Here is a 14,387-nt window from a genome sequence, read left to right on the forward strand (position 1 = left end):
CTTAAACTGACAAACATGGTGCATTTCGCAGTCTTCTGTAACCATCTGGGGGCCCATGAGGGGCTTCCCAAACTTGACAAGCATCCAAAACCATATAAAGTCTTTACAGATAACTGTCAGGATGGGCCACCAGGGAAAGACCCTCTTTGACAGAAGTAATCAAAATGTCTGTCAAAAGATATAACCACTACTTCCACCATAACGCTTTTTTTTTTTTTTGCACACCATTATTTTTTTTCTTCCATCACAATCACAGTCTCTCTCCCTTGAGAGTCTGTGGTGACAATGCCACTTCACACAACCACACAGTACAAAAATAATCCATTATTTAAACTCACATAAGTACCTTCTCCCATTGTACTTTCCTCATACTCATTTTTGGTTAGACTTAGTCAAGAATATTGTATAAAATTCTAACAATTAAAATCAAGACAGCAAGACTCCAGCTGGGCAAAGTAAACATATCTCTCTCCTAGGTAGAATGATGGCGAATGGCAAATACAAAAGAGGATTTTAAAATTATTTTTAAAATCCTCTTTTGTATTTGCCATTCGCCATCATCTCATCTGGCTGGTCCTTTCACATATCAACCACCTTTTCTCCTATCACAGCAGGGGCAGAGGGACTGTAAAATAAGTAAGGGAGGATATAGGGCTAAAAGTCTGACCTCTCATGGAGATGATGTAACAAACACAAATCAACATTTAATAGGTATCGAATTCAAAGCAAGGCATGAAAACAATGGGGAGGGAAACAGCTTGCTGCTAAGGTCATTAAAGCTAAAGTTTTTTTAAATGCTTCTGTGTCATCATCCGTATGTTGTTTTTTGACAATCACCTTCTTGGCTCGTTGGTGAGGTTACCAAGTGACCACAATTGCACAAAAGAAACTGCACATTTTGCATTGGTCCTTCCACGTTCCTACAGAGACAGTTGCCATAGTAATATAGATGAGATGTTACCTAAATGGCACAAAGAAGAGGGCTTTGTGATGCTGCAAAGATTGAGTGTCTATAAATTCTACATACAAGTCAGGTGAAATTGCACACATCTCATACATAACCAGAACAATTTAGTTTTTTACTTATTGACAATGTACAGTTGAGGCCAAAATGATTTGCCCACCTTATGAAATTAGACGACACTCTTAATGTCTATGTGAAAATGACCATTAACATCAAGTGTTTGTTATTTTGAAAAAAAAAATACTATATAAAAGGCAATTTTGAAATGTACAGCAGTACTAGACAGTGATAATCGCTTGGAGATAAGCATGAGCCTCTACCATTTTCTTTTTGAGTTCCAGACTGATTTACTTTGTCTTTGGCATGGTGAGTGAAAGTGAAGTGATTGTCATTGTTCAGCACAGCTAGCACAGCACATGGTGCACACAAAGAAATATCTCCTCTGCTTTCAATCCATCACCCTTACTGAGCAGTGGGCAGCCATGAAAGGTGGCAGGGGATGTTATGCTGACACAGTGTGTCCCCACACACACATTGAGGTGGGACAGTCCCACAGTGGGACGGTGGGGACAGTGCTTTGCTCATTGGCACCTCAGTGACACCTTGGCATTCACAGCAACCTTCCGATTACGGGTTTGATTCCCTACCTACCACTTCTAACAGTAGTCCCTCTTATTTGTTCAAGTGTCCTATTCCTTGGAGTCTTTTTATGCTGATTCAATGTTTTTATGAATTTACTGCACAGGTGTGGTTTCAAAGCTGATAGGATAAATACTGTACATCTGTTTTTAAAAAAAAAACATTAACAAGGGGCTAATATTTTTACCATTACATTTTTAACAATTTTTCATAAAAAACAAGCCTAAAAATTACAAAATGTACCAAAAACTACTAAATAGGACTGGTGAATGTTTCAGATGTTCCTAACAGTTGTACACAGTTTAAGTTATGAAAAGAAACCAATTGACATTTAATTTCCATTTAAATGCACTGAACATGTATTTTGTTATTTTAATCAGGATGCAAAGTCAGTGCAAGTTACCTTGCTAAAAGGAACCATCTTAATTGTCCACTGTGCAAATAAATCACAGTGGGGTGAACATGATGAACGCTTAGCCTACCTTGACTTCCACATGGGCCATAAGGACGGCGAAGTTGGTGAGGTGGGTGCAGGAGCACGTAGTGTGTGTTCGGTTGGTGCCTAGCAAGCGGCAGTCTTGCGTCGACCAAAATCCTGTCATGGTGCGCTTGGAGTAACTCCAGAAGGAGCAGTTGGGGTTGAAATTCTCATCTGAATGCTGCAAGAGATGTGGACAAGATATGGAGGGCAAAGTTAGGGCAACCAGCTGAGTAAAGAGGATATTTAAATTACACAGGCCACTGGCTGGGATCCACTGTACTGCAAAAACTAATGAGGGTGGTAGTAGCATAGTGGGTAACACACTCGCCTATGAACCAAAAGACCCAGGTTCAAATCTTACCTACTACCATTGTGTCCCTGAGCAAGACACTTAACCCTAAGTTGCTCCAGGGGGACTGAAGCGATTGCTCGGCCACCGACTGTTCTGTAAGTTGGAAAAATGTGCCTTCCACCAGCGCTCCACCATGTTCCTGGGTTTTACCATTTCGCCCCAGGGTGTGGCCATGGAGCCCAAGAAGCTGGAAGCAGTAGCATCATGGCCCCTACTCACGACGCTGAAACAGCTGCAATGGATTTTTGGGTTTACGGATTTCTATCGTCACTTCATCTGTGGCTACAGTACAGTCGCAGCACCACTTACTGCTCTCACCAAGCCTTCTACACACCCTTTTCGCCTGACCACAGATGCCCCCTGTGACACCCCCTTTCTGGTCTGGACCGATTATCAAACCTCATCCCTATCAAAGCTTCCAAACAACTCAATCCCCGTCAGGCGAGGTGGGCCCTTTTCTTCGAACAATTCAACTTCCATCTATCTTACTGTCCCGGTTCCAGGAATCAACATCCCACCAGGGTGCCTGTACATCCCCAACACCTGCCGGTCTAATGTGCTACATTGAGGCCACTCCTCTGTACTCTCGGGCCATCCAGGACGTCAAAGGACCCTCTCCTTCACTCGCGTTCTGGTGGCCTTCGTTACAGTATGACCGTTCCTGACCTTATCCTATCCTCTCTCCTGAACTCCTTCCTCTCCTCCTGGCCCATACTAAATTGTACTGTACTACATTTTTCTGTACTAAATTGAACGACAACATCTGTGTGGTGTTGCGGCTTCTGCCGGTTCGCATTCACATACTAAGTCGGAGGGAACTTACCTGCCTCCTTGCGTCCCACCAATTTAGTACAGGGTTCCTCATTCCTCCTACATGTGCTCACGTTCTGGTTCCGTGGACCGTGACACCCTAGTGGTCTTTCACTGTCACAATTTTCATTTAATATCAGGATGCGGCACCGATAACTGAGTTCATTATTTTCCCCCTTTCTCTTTTTATATTAACCTCAGGTGAAGGAAATTACATGTTTAAAGGTGCCATCTTGAAGTTCAACTGCTAATGTTCTCAAGTAGATCACTTTCTAATGTGATTTTAAAAAAGAAAGTGCCTTATTTCAATCTTTGACACCACACTGTGATATTAAAGTGTATTGGATAGTTACTCATATTATAATCATCACCAGTTTAGTGCTAAATCACAAATTCAATCAATTGCAACTTAATTTTATACTTTTTAGATCTTCACACTAATACCTCAGATGTTCCAGCTGCTTCGCTTTACACAGGGACAACAAGCTCCATTACCAGATGATTTGTTTTTTATTGTCCCTGTCTCTAAATTTGCATACTATTCAAAATACGTTATCATTATGTCACATCAGGGTTGCAGTAATCCCACACATTCCATGAGCTGAAATGCCTGACAGCAAACTTGATGAGCCTCTTCAGTTATATTTTCAAGCCTGCAGTACTAAGCTGTTAGAAAATGTGTGCTACAGGTGACTGGCCTTGCTGTCTTTCATTGTCTGCTGTTGTTTTTATCTCTACTTCATTGCATTGTGGGATCTTTTAACCAGGGTAGTATTTGCACCCTCATATATCCCCCTGGAAACATGAAATACTAAGACTTTGGACATGATATAATGCATTATATTTGGTCATAAAAAACAGCTTGTTATATAAAACAAGAATTTCAGATGCAATGTCTGTGATCTTCCTTTTGTCTGATTCACTCACTTTCTCACAGTTCCCTTTTACTCTCATTCACTCCCCTTGCTCTCTATAAGAGTCTTTCCTCCCACACAGTGAATCTGCAAGTTCTCAAGGTCCGTCAACCTGCCTAATAACAGCTCAGGGTTGCATTGGGGGATGTTTTTTTTTTTTTTTTTGCCGAGCTAATGGAGGAGGAGAGACTTAATGCTAACGCCCTCACTAAGCAGCCATTGGGGACAGACTACAATGCTAATATTTGTTCAGCCTAGCAGGTCTGACTCCCTGACCTATTTGTTCAAAAACAAATAAGATGGAAGAAACATGGGAAATAAAAACAAAGAAGGATAGAAAAAAAAATTTATATAAAGACCATATAAGATCTGGAACCCTTCAAGAAAGGATTCTCACGCTGCATCTTCTTTCACCCAGAAATTCTCTTATTTTTGCAAAAAAGCAAGCTAAAGTTCAACTGTGTTTGAAATCTGAAAATGACTCAAACTTTTCCCCAATATGCTCTATGATAAAATGATATTCAATGTGGGGCTGGTCTCCAAGACATGCCATGATTTTTAAACACCTAAAGTTCGCACATAGTGCCAAGATCACTAATGTGCTGTTTTGAAAATTACTTCCTTATCTACACCGTCCACATGAAATTTGGATAATGCCTTAAATGGTTAATAAATTATTAGAAAATTGTTCAGATTTGTATCTGGTGCATTGATTACATGATTAACTTTGTCAATGACTAATTCTTGCTCATTTTGTAATATTTTCTATACAAATACTTTTGTGCTTTTAAATGGAATACACAAACTAAGTTATGTTAAACGTTTCTTAAATGTCTCAACATCTACTATTATGAATTACTCAGTTTCATGTAAGTGTTTTGCTAAATGCTGAGTAAGTTTCCTGAAGTGGTTACAGTTGGTGCCTACCTGCAGATGTTTGATGGTGAAGATGACTGGGTCAGACAGGTAGACCTTGTTGCTGTCCTTGTTGATTGAGGCTGTGATGACAGGAGAGTTGACGATAACAGAACAGTTTGTAGACAGTGCCTCGCTGCCAAACTTCATGCTGGCATTCTCTGTGGTCAGGTAAGATCCAAGGTGCTTGTATAATACAAAGGCCATCCGTATCTCCCCTAAGAATGAAATGCAAACTGCAGTTAGCTAAAATTCCAAAAATTGCTAATATCAGTGTACATAACAATAATCATCTGTAAGATTCCATGTGTGTGTGTGTGTGTGTGTGTGTGTGTGTGTGTGTGTGTGTGTATATATATATATATATATATATATATATATATATATTCGGGGCTTGCAAGCATATAAAGAACTACTCCTCGAACCAAAGTGGTGGCATAGCGGGTAAAGAAACAGATTGATAAGCGATAGGTTGATTGTTCAAATCCTCAACCGCCAAGGTGCCACTGATGTCCCATTGAGCAAGATACCATCCACATACACTGCTCCCCGGGCAACTTTCACAGCTTCCCACAACACACTAGAGGTGTGAACCTTCACTGGTCACATGATTCGAATTAGATTACGATTATCAATGCCTCGATATCGATGCATCACGATGCATGCCATCAATTTTCTACATGGACACATGATGTTTTCAAACACAAGAGTTAAGGTCTCCTACACCTGTGATTTGATACAATGAGCAGTAAAATGTTTGTATTGGTCTCTTCAGAGATTGTTGACTGTAACAACTAGTAACTGTTTCTTTAATTTCACTGCAGTGACAGAAGGTAAAGAATGAAACTGACATTATTGTTCTACTGTAATACAAATCAACAGCGAATAAGTAAATGTTTTTGTTTTTTTTTCAGTGTTTTACTCAGTCAGCATAGAAATTAGATGTTTTCTTTTGAAAAAGGTTACAGGCAATCACTTCCAAAGAGAACAATACAAAGATTCTGTTCAAGGCCTCTATTGTCAAGATTACAATTACAAATGTTATTTAATTTAAACAATTTGATGTAACTATAGAACTGATTTATAGAACACTCATTTATTTTAATGTCTAATACCTTTCTATTAACACTATATAACATTATTTTTTTATTTATTCAGGTAAGAATTGGTAAACATTCGCATGTCAAAAACTTTATTTAAATATAAACAGTAAACAGTAAAATAATATAAACAAGGATTTATTAAATACAGAAAAAAAACAGGCTCAATGGCCAAAAACTATGAAACCAAAAGGGGAACAACATAAACTAAGCCGCAGGTTTGTGGCAATTGCCAGAACTCGAAACTGCATTGTACACAATAATTGCAGGGTCCACTAAGAATGTCGATGGGCGGCTGCATGGAACCTCTTATCCGCTGTCAGGATTGGGCACAGGTGATGTCTCCAGCTGCAGCCAATCCTAACAATTATTTAGACTGTGTACAGTTCTCTTGCCAAATGAAAAGACTGAGAGCTGTACACGTGTGAGAGCTGTACACTGTACATATGCTAGGATTTGATGCTATGAAATTATCTGTGATCAGTCGGCACTCCCCTGACACCACAAAGTGCAATGCAGCGCTGTAATCAGATCAGGCCGCCATAGCCACTACCGGCACTACTTTTTAACAAGAATTGTAATACCGCCTCCAGAAAGTCACCAAGCAATGCCATTATGATGTAATTGATTATGTTCTACACTGCATCGATGCACTATCGTCCACGTCTGCATCACAAGGCATTGATTATATGATTAATTTCAATACCCCTACTACTGGTGATGGGTTAAATTCTGAGGACACATTACGTTGTGTTCACCGGGTACTGTGCTGTTTCAAAATCACCTTTTCACTTTAAATATGAAAAAGCAACAGGCTTGAAACTGCAGCATCAATTTAAATGGGCTTGGCTGGAAATGTCATGACTGCTTTACTGTGCACTCAGAAACAGCCTCCTTTCATTTCTCTGCTTTTCTCTTCCCCCACAATATCCCCCGATATCTCCCACTCCCACACGTTATCTAGGATCACAAATTCAGATCCAAAAAAGGTGTGTATGAGATGTCAAGCATTAAATTGAAAATAAGGAATTAAAAAATTCCAAACCACTGGACACAATTTCAGTCATGAAAATGAAAACATGAAGCAAGGCTTCTGATCTTGTCTCTATTTTTTCATTACATAATAAAGGTTGAAAAAAATATTGCTTGCATGGGGCATTACTGAAATAAGCGCCCCATTACAATGCAGGGTGGCTGTCATGATCCGGTCCGGAAGGAGTTTCACTGTTGTCCTGTGTAATGTTGCTTAATCGTTTTCACCTGTTTAAGTGTATAAAGCTGCCCTGTTCATTTCTGTTCGGCGTCAGGTCTTTGTTGTGTTACACGTTCACCTGTTACCAGATGTCTCCCTTGTCATGTTCTGCACAAATTAAACCCCTGTATCGTGATGTTGTGCGATTGCGTCCTTCTTCCTCGTCACCTCTTTGTCCTTCTCTCTGTTCGCCTGCCTCGTCATGCCTGTCATGATCTGGGTCTGGGTCCCGGACCGGAGTTACCCCTTCCGGACCGGATCATGATGTTGCTGTTATAGTAGTTAAATGTGCAATATGTTCTTTTGTATCCACTGCTAAAATAACCCAGAATGCTTACACTTCATAAACATGCTGATTTTTGTGTTTTGATGATATTGGGGCAGTATTGGCCAAAGGGTTGCAAGTTCAAATCCCAAACCGCCAAGGTGCCAATGAGGTGCCATTGAGCCAGGTACCATTCCAACACACTGCTCCCCGGGTGACTTTCATGGATGCTCGCTGCTCACTAAGGTAATGGTTTAAATGCAGGGACACAGGAAAGGGATGTGGATACCTTTTAAGACATTTCTAAAGACTCACAAACCGCATCCATAGCCTCAAGTCTGTAATTATGTTGCCCCTTGAGACCTAGCAACCCAGCTACATACCATTTCGGCCATGCTGCTTCAGGGTGTTTGCTGACAGATGTATGGAATTGCCTTGACCCCCACTTTGTGGGAATTTCAGATCAGGCAGGTTGCCATCCGTGCTCATTCGGGCCACTTCCAGCTCTAAAGAGCAGATAAAAACAGGATTAGACAAACCTTCACAGAGCATTATCAAACGAGAGTTTAGAATTACACAAAACAAATGAACAGTGCACAAAGAGGATACCACAGTTATTAAGGCTTTTAATCAATTCTGCACTACGTTGCCCATTAACTGTTCATTTCTAATAGCTTTAAAGTTGCAATGTGTGGCAGGCAAGACACTAAAAAATTATTTGGTGGTATTTGATTAATTCATAAAGACTGTTTAAAAAAATAGAGAGAAATCTCTTGATGTTCCAATTCAATTATTAGGGCTTTCAAAAGACGTGCTCAGCGGGCCACTGGCTAGCACTAGTGTTCTCTGTGGACTAAAGGCTGCTGTGTAGGCATGTCGGTGGCATCAGGTTTTGAATTCAAGCAGGTCATGAAACAGTTTTAAAAATTACAAATGAATAAATTAATAAACAGATTTATTTTTTATTATGGAGAGCAGATCCAGTGCTTTTCAATACAATTTTGTTATTTAAGTAATGTGCATCCGCATCAGACACCTAAAATACATCCCTATTTGCAACTGAGTGGCCTTTAAGGAGGACTGGTAGGTGCTTTAAAAATGTACTCAAAGGAGGAGTGTCTTCAAAGCACAACTTAACCCTATTCACTGGTTAAACCTCGAAATTAAGCCTTACCATATTTAGTTTAAAAGCTCCAGCGCTGACTTAAATTCAGTTGCACACTGTAATGGAGGACCATATATTTTTTTAGCGGTATTCACTTTTAAGTCTGCCAGGCTTGTGGTACAATACTGGATGATAACCAAAAATCCAGGACACTCTGTTGTGGATGCCTTTGAGTCAGTGTGGATTTTTTCAATTTTATCTTTCAGCCACTAAAGGACTGGTTGTTGGCTAGGCACAGGACCTGCAGTTTCTGTTTGTTCCTATGGGTGCATTCAAACTCTGTTTAAATACCACACTAATCGAGCTGTGTGGCACACACAAAATGTAAAATGAATCACTGCTGAGGAATTTCAATAGAAAATGACTGAAATCCCTCAAGAACTTGCACTATGATCTGCAAAGCACTATGGGTGATGTTATATCAGGTCAAAACATTATTTTAGGTGAGGTAGCACAAGAGGCATGAGCAATAAACCCTATCTCACTGCAAACTGAGCATAGCACACGAGAGCTAGAGGTCTGGTAAAAGTGTCAGAGGTGCATGATTAAGTGGCACGGCACTGTGAAGGATAGAAAAACATGGCTGTAAAGGAGTTTGTCAGTGGGATTTTTCTCTCTTTCCCTTCTCCTTCAACTGGGCCAGAATCCCTTAATACAAGGATAAATTGGATGCCAGATACAATAAATTCCATTTTATTAATTCCCCAATGTTAGCTTCTTTTGCACCAGCTCGGCAGACCCACATTTTAGTGTTACCATGGCAGCCACAGTTCCAAAAGCAAAAGATATATCATATCTTCTTTGGTCTGGGTACCCAAATGTCCCCCTCACTGACTCAAAAATTTGAATCCATTCTCCCTCTACATCTTACGTGTCCTATACGACAAGTCCCCAGCAGTATAGCCATCAAATAGATGAGATTCACACCCTAATATATAAGTCACATGTGAGTTAATGAAAATGTGTCTTCAAATGGGTTCCCTAGATACAGCAGAATATTGCAAAGCACACAAATAAAATGCTTGTAACAAGAAGGCATTTCTTACCATAAAATAAAGCTTAATTACTTATTAATTAGGTATCCACTGCACGTATGGGCAATAGACATATATGAGCACTTTGATGTTCATGATATCTTCTACAGCAGAACAATGACGTGTGGAGCTCAGGGTGCTTAATAGTGGTAGTGGCCTGTTCAAATATTTGTTTTTTTCCTAATAAAGAGATGGGACAGGGGAAAATATATCTGATTAAATGCATATCCAATTTATTTTGTGACTCAATTAGATTTGAAATTTGATAACTGTGGGTTTTTTGACAGGGTCCACAAATAGAGGTATCTGCAACATTGCAGTAATTAGATGTCTGAATTAAATGGTCTGGCATGGTTAAGTAGCCAGCTTCAATATTCGCTTATTAACTGGGGTGTACTGGCAGCCGGAGTCACAGCAATTTAATCTTGAAAATATCGGAGATGGGAAACTTTATTAATAATTATTAGCTTATTTAATTGAAAAGTGCATACTGCATCATGCCTAGTTGATTTCATAACAACAATTGTTTTTGGTTTTTGAAATTTGTTCAATTACACTTGGATAATCATATGATTTCCGTGGAGGATTTTTCCTTTCATCCATTCCTCTATTTGGATGAGGTTGCATAGTGTTTTGTTGTCCTATTCCACAACACATTTCAGGTCTCTGCTAAAGGTTATGCTCCTACTATATTTCTGATCATATTCAATCAGGTACTGCTATCCACATTAATATTCATGAGCTTTCCTGCAAAAGAGAAATCCACCTCTCTTATGTCACATACTGTATATTGCATACCGTGTTTTAGGTGCAATGCTCGGTGGAATCCACAGGTCACCACAGGTCACCATCTATGACAGAACTGCACCTAAGCATGGATAAAACTTACGGATGTTGTCTGTATTCTCCTGAACAATGTCAGTCTTGAGTAGGTTGTCAGCAAGCACAAAGGCCCCCTGCTCCACTGTGTCAAGCAGCATGGTGGCTGCCTTCAGCTGCTCTCCAGCTGACAGCTCCCTCCATGCCACTTGGGCCTGGGGCTGGAGGAGGTTGTTCACTGTCTCCACCATGGCCTGTGCAGGAGATGGCGACATTAGTATGACAGCGATCACACTGAAATAGTGCCTTATTCTTAGTATAAACACCAAAACTAACAGTTGGTTCAATGGTTATCACTGGAAATTAACAATGCATTTGATGGCTATTAGCCAAAAGCCAACCAAACTAATACCATAAATACATGACTGCTCCAAATGTGGCTAATTATCACAGATGATAGGTTTAGTAGGAGGTTTAGTAGGAGGTGTACATATTATTTATAAATAAATACTGAAAAACTAATTGGAATGGTACAATTCATAGTTCATACAGAAAAAGGACACACTTGAACCAACAGTTATGGATTATTTTGATCAATAGAGTTGCTCAGTTCACAGACAATTCAAAAGAGGACTAAGATCAGCCAAAGGCGACACAAAGTATTATTTTAGTTTGACACTTGAGCTGCAAGCCTCTGTTAATAACAGTATTATAATTGTTTTAAAGGTCCTCTATTGTGAATTTAGTTTTAGTTTACTTTTATATAGGTCTTAGTGGTCCCCTAATAATACCTGAAGTCTCTTTCAGAAATTCAGCCATGGCACAAAATTACAGCCACTTTTAACAAGTTCCACAATGAGATTTCTGCAGGACGAGCCATTTGTGTAGTTTTTCAGAAAAAATGTAATTAACCCACTTTAACTACTTTGATCGCCGCCTTTTCCCAGGAAACAGTCTAAAAAGTAAATACCTAGAGCTATTAAAACATTTTAGATGCCAGCTTATATCAATGGAAGTTAAAAGAAGTAATTTATTGCCGATGCTCTACAATAAAAATCTAAAGAAAGTGGACACAACCGCATTTTGTATTGTCATGCATTAATTGATGGACAGTGTTCTGTGCTGCAGTACACATATGAAAATGGAGCAAATAAATTCTTTGAAGAGTGATGTGATAAGATATTATTCAGTAAACAACTTCAAATTGCATTTCAAAGATCTGGCATTTGGGGATTTTTTTTTCCAAATCAAGTCATTGCAAATCACATCAAGCCCTATATGAGTCAATAGCCCCTACTAATGCCATGTATTGCAATACCTCTGTGTGAACCCTACGGCTAGCTTGTGTTTTGATCAATGGCCTATGAAATTGAATATGATTTTTCTGTACTTCTCTCCAAATGATGGTGGAGTTGGTGGGGTGAACTCTACAAGCAAAAACTTACAGCATTTTAGATTTGCCCCGTGGACCTGAATAGATTTCTCATGAAGGAAAACCTTGCTTGATTCAACTCCAAGCACATAGGAAGATGGATGTAAAATGGTCACTGACACTTGCAACAGAGGGCCAATGGCAAACGCTTGTCTGAAGCGTGTCTTCAGAGAGTTCTTAGAGGACATGTACTGCATATACTACCTACTCATATGGTTATTCCATTCTTCTCACTCATGCCCAGAATAAAGGGAATATCAAACAGCAACAGCTTGCGGCTCATGACATTCTACCAACAATTGAAGGCCTTTTTCATGTCAGCCAGCTTTGGCTTTGATGTAATTATTTAAGTCCATCTCTAGCTCCACCTGTGGCCCTATACGCCCTATACGAAGTCTGACCTTTCACAGTTATAAATTGAACTCCATGTGAACTTGCAATAAGCTCAACCAACACAAAGTTACAAGGTGTGTGCGGTGAACACAAAAGCAACTTTGTAGAGGTTGAAGGGCAATCAGGGCCCACTGAAACCTGGGAAATGTGGAAGAACCAAAGATAAGACTACAGGGCCCAGCAAGGCCTCGGGCTCGGGATGGCCCTGAGAAAAAATCAATTGAGCTGAGTGAACATGGATGTTGAAGTAGCTCATCACTATTAACAACTGAAAAACAATAGTTGCTGGACATTAGCAGATATTTCCTGGAAGTAAAACATAAATCTTAAGATAACTATCAGGCACATTTTAATTATGCCATACATGCAGAAAAACATATAACACACACATTTGCCACAACTTGAGGCAAGAAGAAAGGTTCGCAACATATATATAATTTGGGAATAAAAGTGAAACATTTAACCTTATAAACCTATAACCAGCTGTTGAACTGAACAACCCATAAGCGTGTAACTAAAAATCAGTAATAAAAACATAATTATGCTTGAAACCTATATATGTATAATGTTCACACCAAACTGCTTGTTTGGATATTTCTTGTCTATTACATGAAGTTCATTCATTTGCTGCTTAGGTATTGTATATTTTATTGTAGATTTTTACTGCCATATGCATGCCAAGGGGGGGCGTTGGTCACCACAGTTCCAGGTTTAAAGCTCTTATAACCTTCATGTCTGATCCTGTGCCTAGCTTGGAGGCTGCAATGAGATTACATTTACATTTACATTTACAGCATTTATCAGACGCCCTTATCCAGAGCGACTTACAATCAGTAGTTACAGGGACAGTGTCCCTGGAGCAACTTAGGGTTAAGTGTCTTGCTCAGGGACACAATGGTAGTTAGTGGGATTCGAACCCGGATCTTCTGGTTCATAGGCGAGTGTGTTACCCTCTAGGCTACTACCACCCGGTTTATAGATTACTGTGTGATTTTGGATGAGCTTGCCTGATATGTGATATGCTGGGGGTAAATTATTTTGCATACAACTAGCTTTTAACATGTTAGTGGGGAAATACAGCAGAAGTGAAAAATTATGAATACATTTAAACATGTCACACTAATGGTGTTCAACTGCTGGAAATTACACTTTCCTGCAATCAAATGGGTTTAAATTCAAATTGAAGAACTAAGCACATGAACTTTGGAAGGAAACCAATGGCAATGTGGGCAAATAATCAGATTGAATATGATAGATGAACTAGATGTGATAGATGAACTACAGATCACAGAGTCCAAGCCTGTCCAACTCAAAGATTAGATAAATCCAATCATTTGTAAACCTGTGGAGAATAGTACAAACACTCTCTCTCTACACACAAAAGCACTGTAGTTATTACTATAACTTGATGTTAACTGGCTGAAAGAGGCATGGCATAATAGAGGTTAAAAAGATGAACAGTTTCTAATTTATTAACACCAGTAAATTATTATTGCAGTTACATGTGAATATTGTGTGTTAAAAAAGGTACCAATGTTGCAGAGAAACCCAAAATGAAAATATATATAAAAGACAGAAAAGTCTGAACCAAGTTTCAGAGACATCACCTGATCCAGGAGAAAAATAGGTAGAGAGAAAAGACTCAGGAGATGGAAAGCCCAGTTCCCGGTGGAAAAGAAAATGGAAGCCCCCAGACCACAAGTGAACATTCCTTTATACATTTGACCCACAGGAAGTTGTCACAGACCAATCAGAATTTGTTGTTTCTGTCTTGTCCCGCCCCTTGTCCCATCTGGGGCAGACAAAGGCAGGGTGGGGTATCGCAAAAGGCATGGCTGGCATTTCAAACCTC

The 14,387-nt window shown here is 39.6% G+C and overlaps 1 protein-coding gene across 17 annotated transcripts in view; it reads right to left on the reverse strand.

Moving 5' to 3' along the window:
- Positions 1 to 14,387, reverse strand: part of LOC114784646 (adhesion G protein-coupled receptor L3) — a 233,205-nt gene that overhangs the window by 57,658 nt on the left and 161,160 nt on the right. For all 17 annotated transcript variants that reach the window (XM_028970307.1, XM_028970298.1, XM_028970311.1 and 14 more), the window contains 4 exons: positions 10,781 to 10,964; positions 8,076 to 8,198; positions 5,088 to 5,293; positions 2,086 to 2,262 (listed from right to left, as the gene is read on the reverse strand). In XM_028970307.1, the coding sequence (XP_028826140.1) occupies positions 2,086 to 2,262; positions 5,088 to 5,293; positions 8,076 to 8,198; positions 10,781 to 10,964 (690 nt within the window). The remainder of the gene's footprint in view (positions 1 to 2,085; positions 2,263 to 5,087; positions 5,294 to 8,075; positions 8,199 to 10,780; positions 10,965 to 14,387) is intronic.

The sequence above is a fragment of the Denticeps clupeoides genome, chromosome 1, assembly GCF_900700375.1.
Source record: "Denticeps clupeoides chromosome 1, fDenClu1.1, whole genome shotgun sequence".
Classification (NCBI taxonomy): Eukaryota; Metazoa; Chordata; class Actinopteri; order Clupeiformes; family Denticipitidae; genus Denticeps; species Denticeps clupeoides.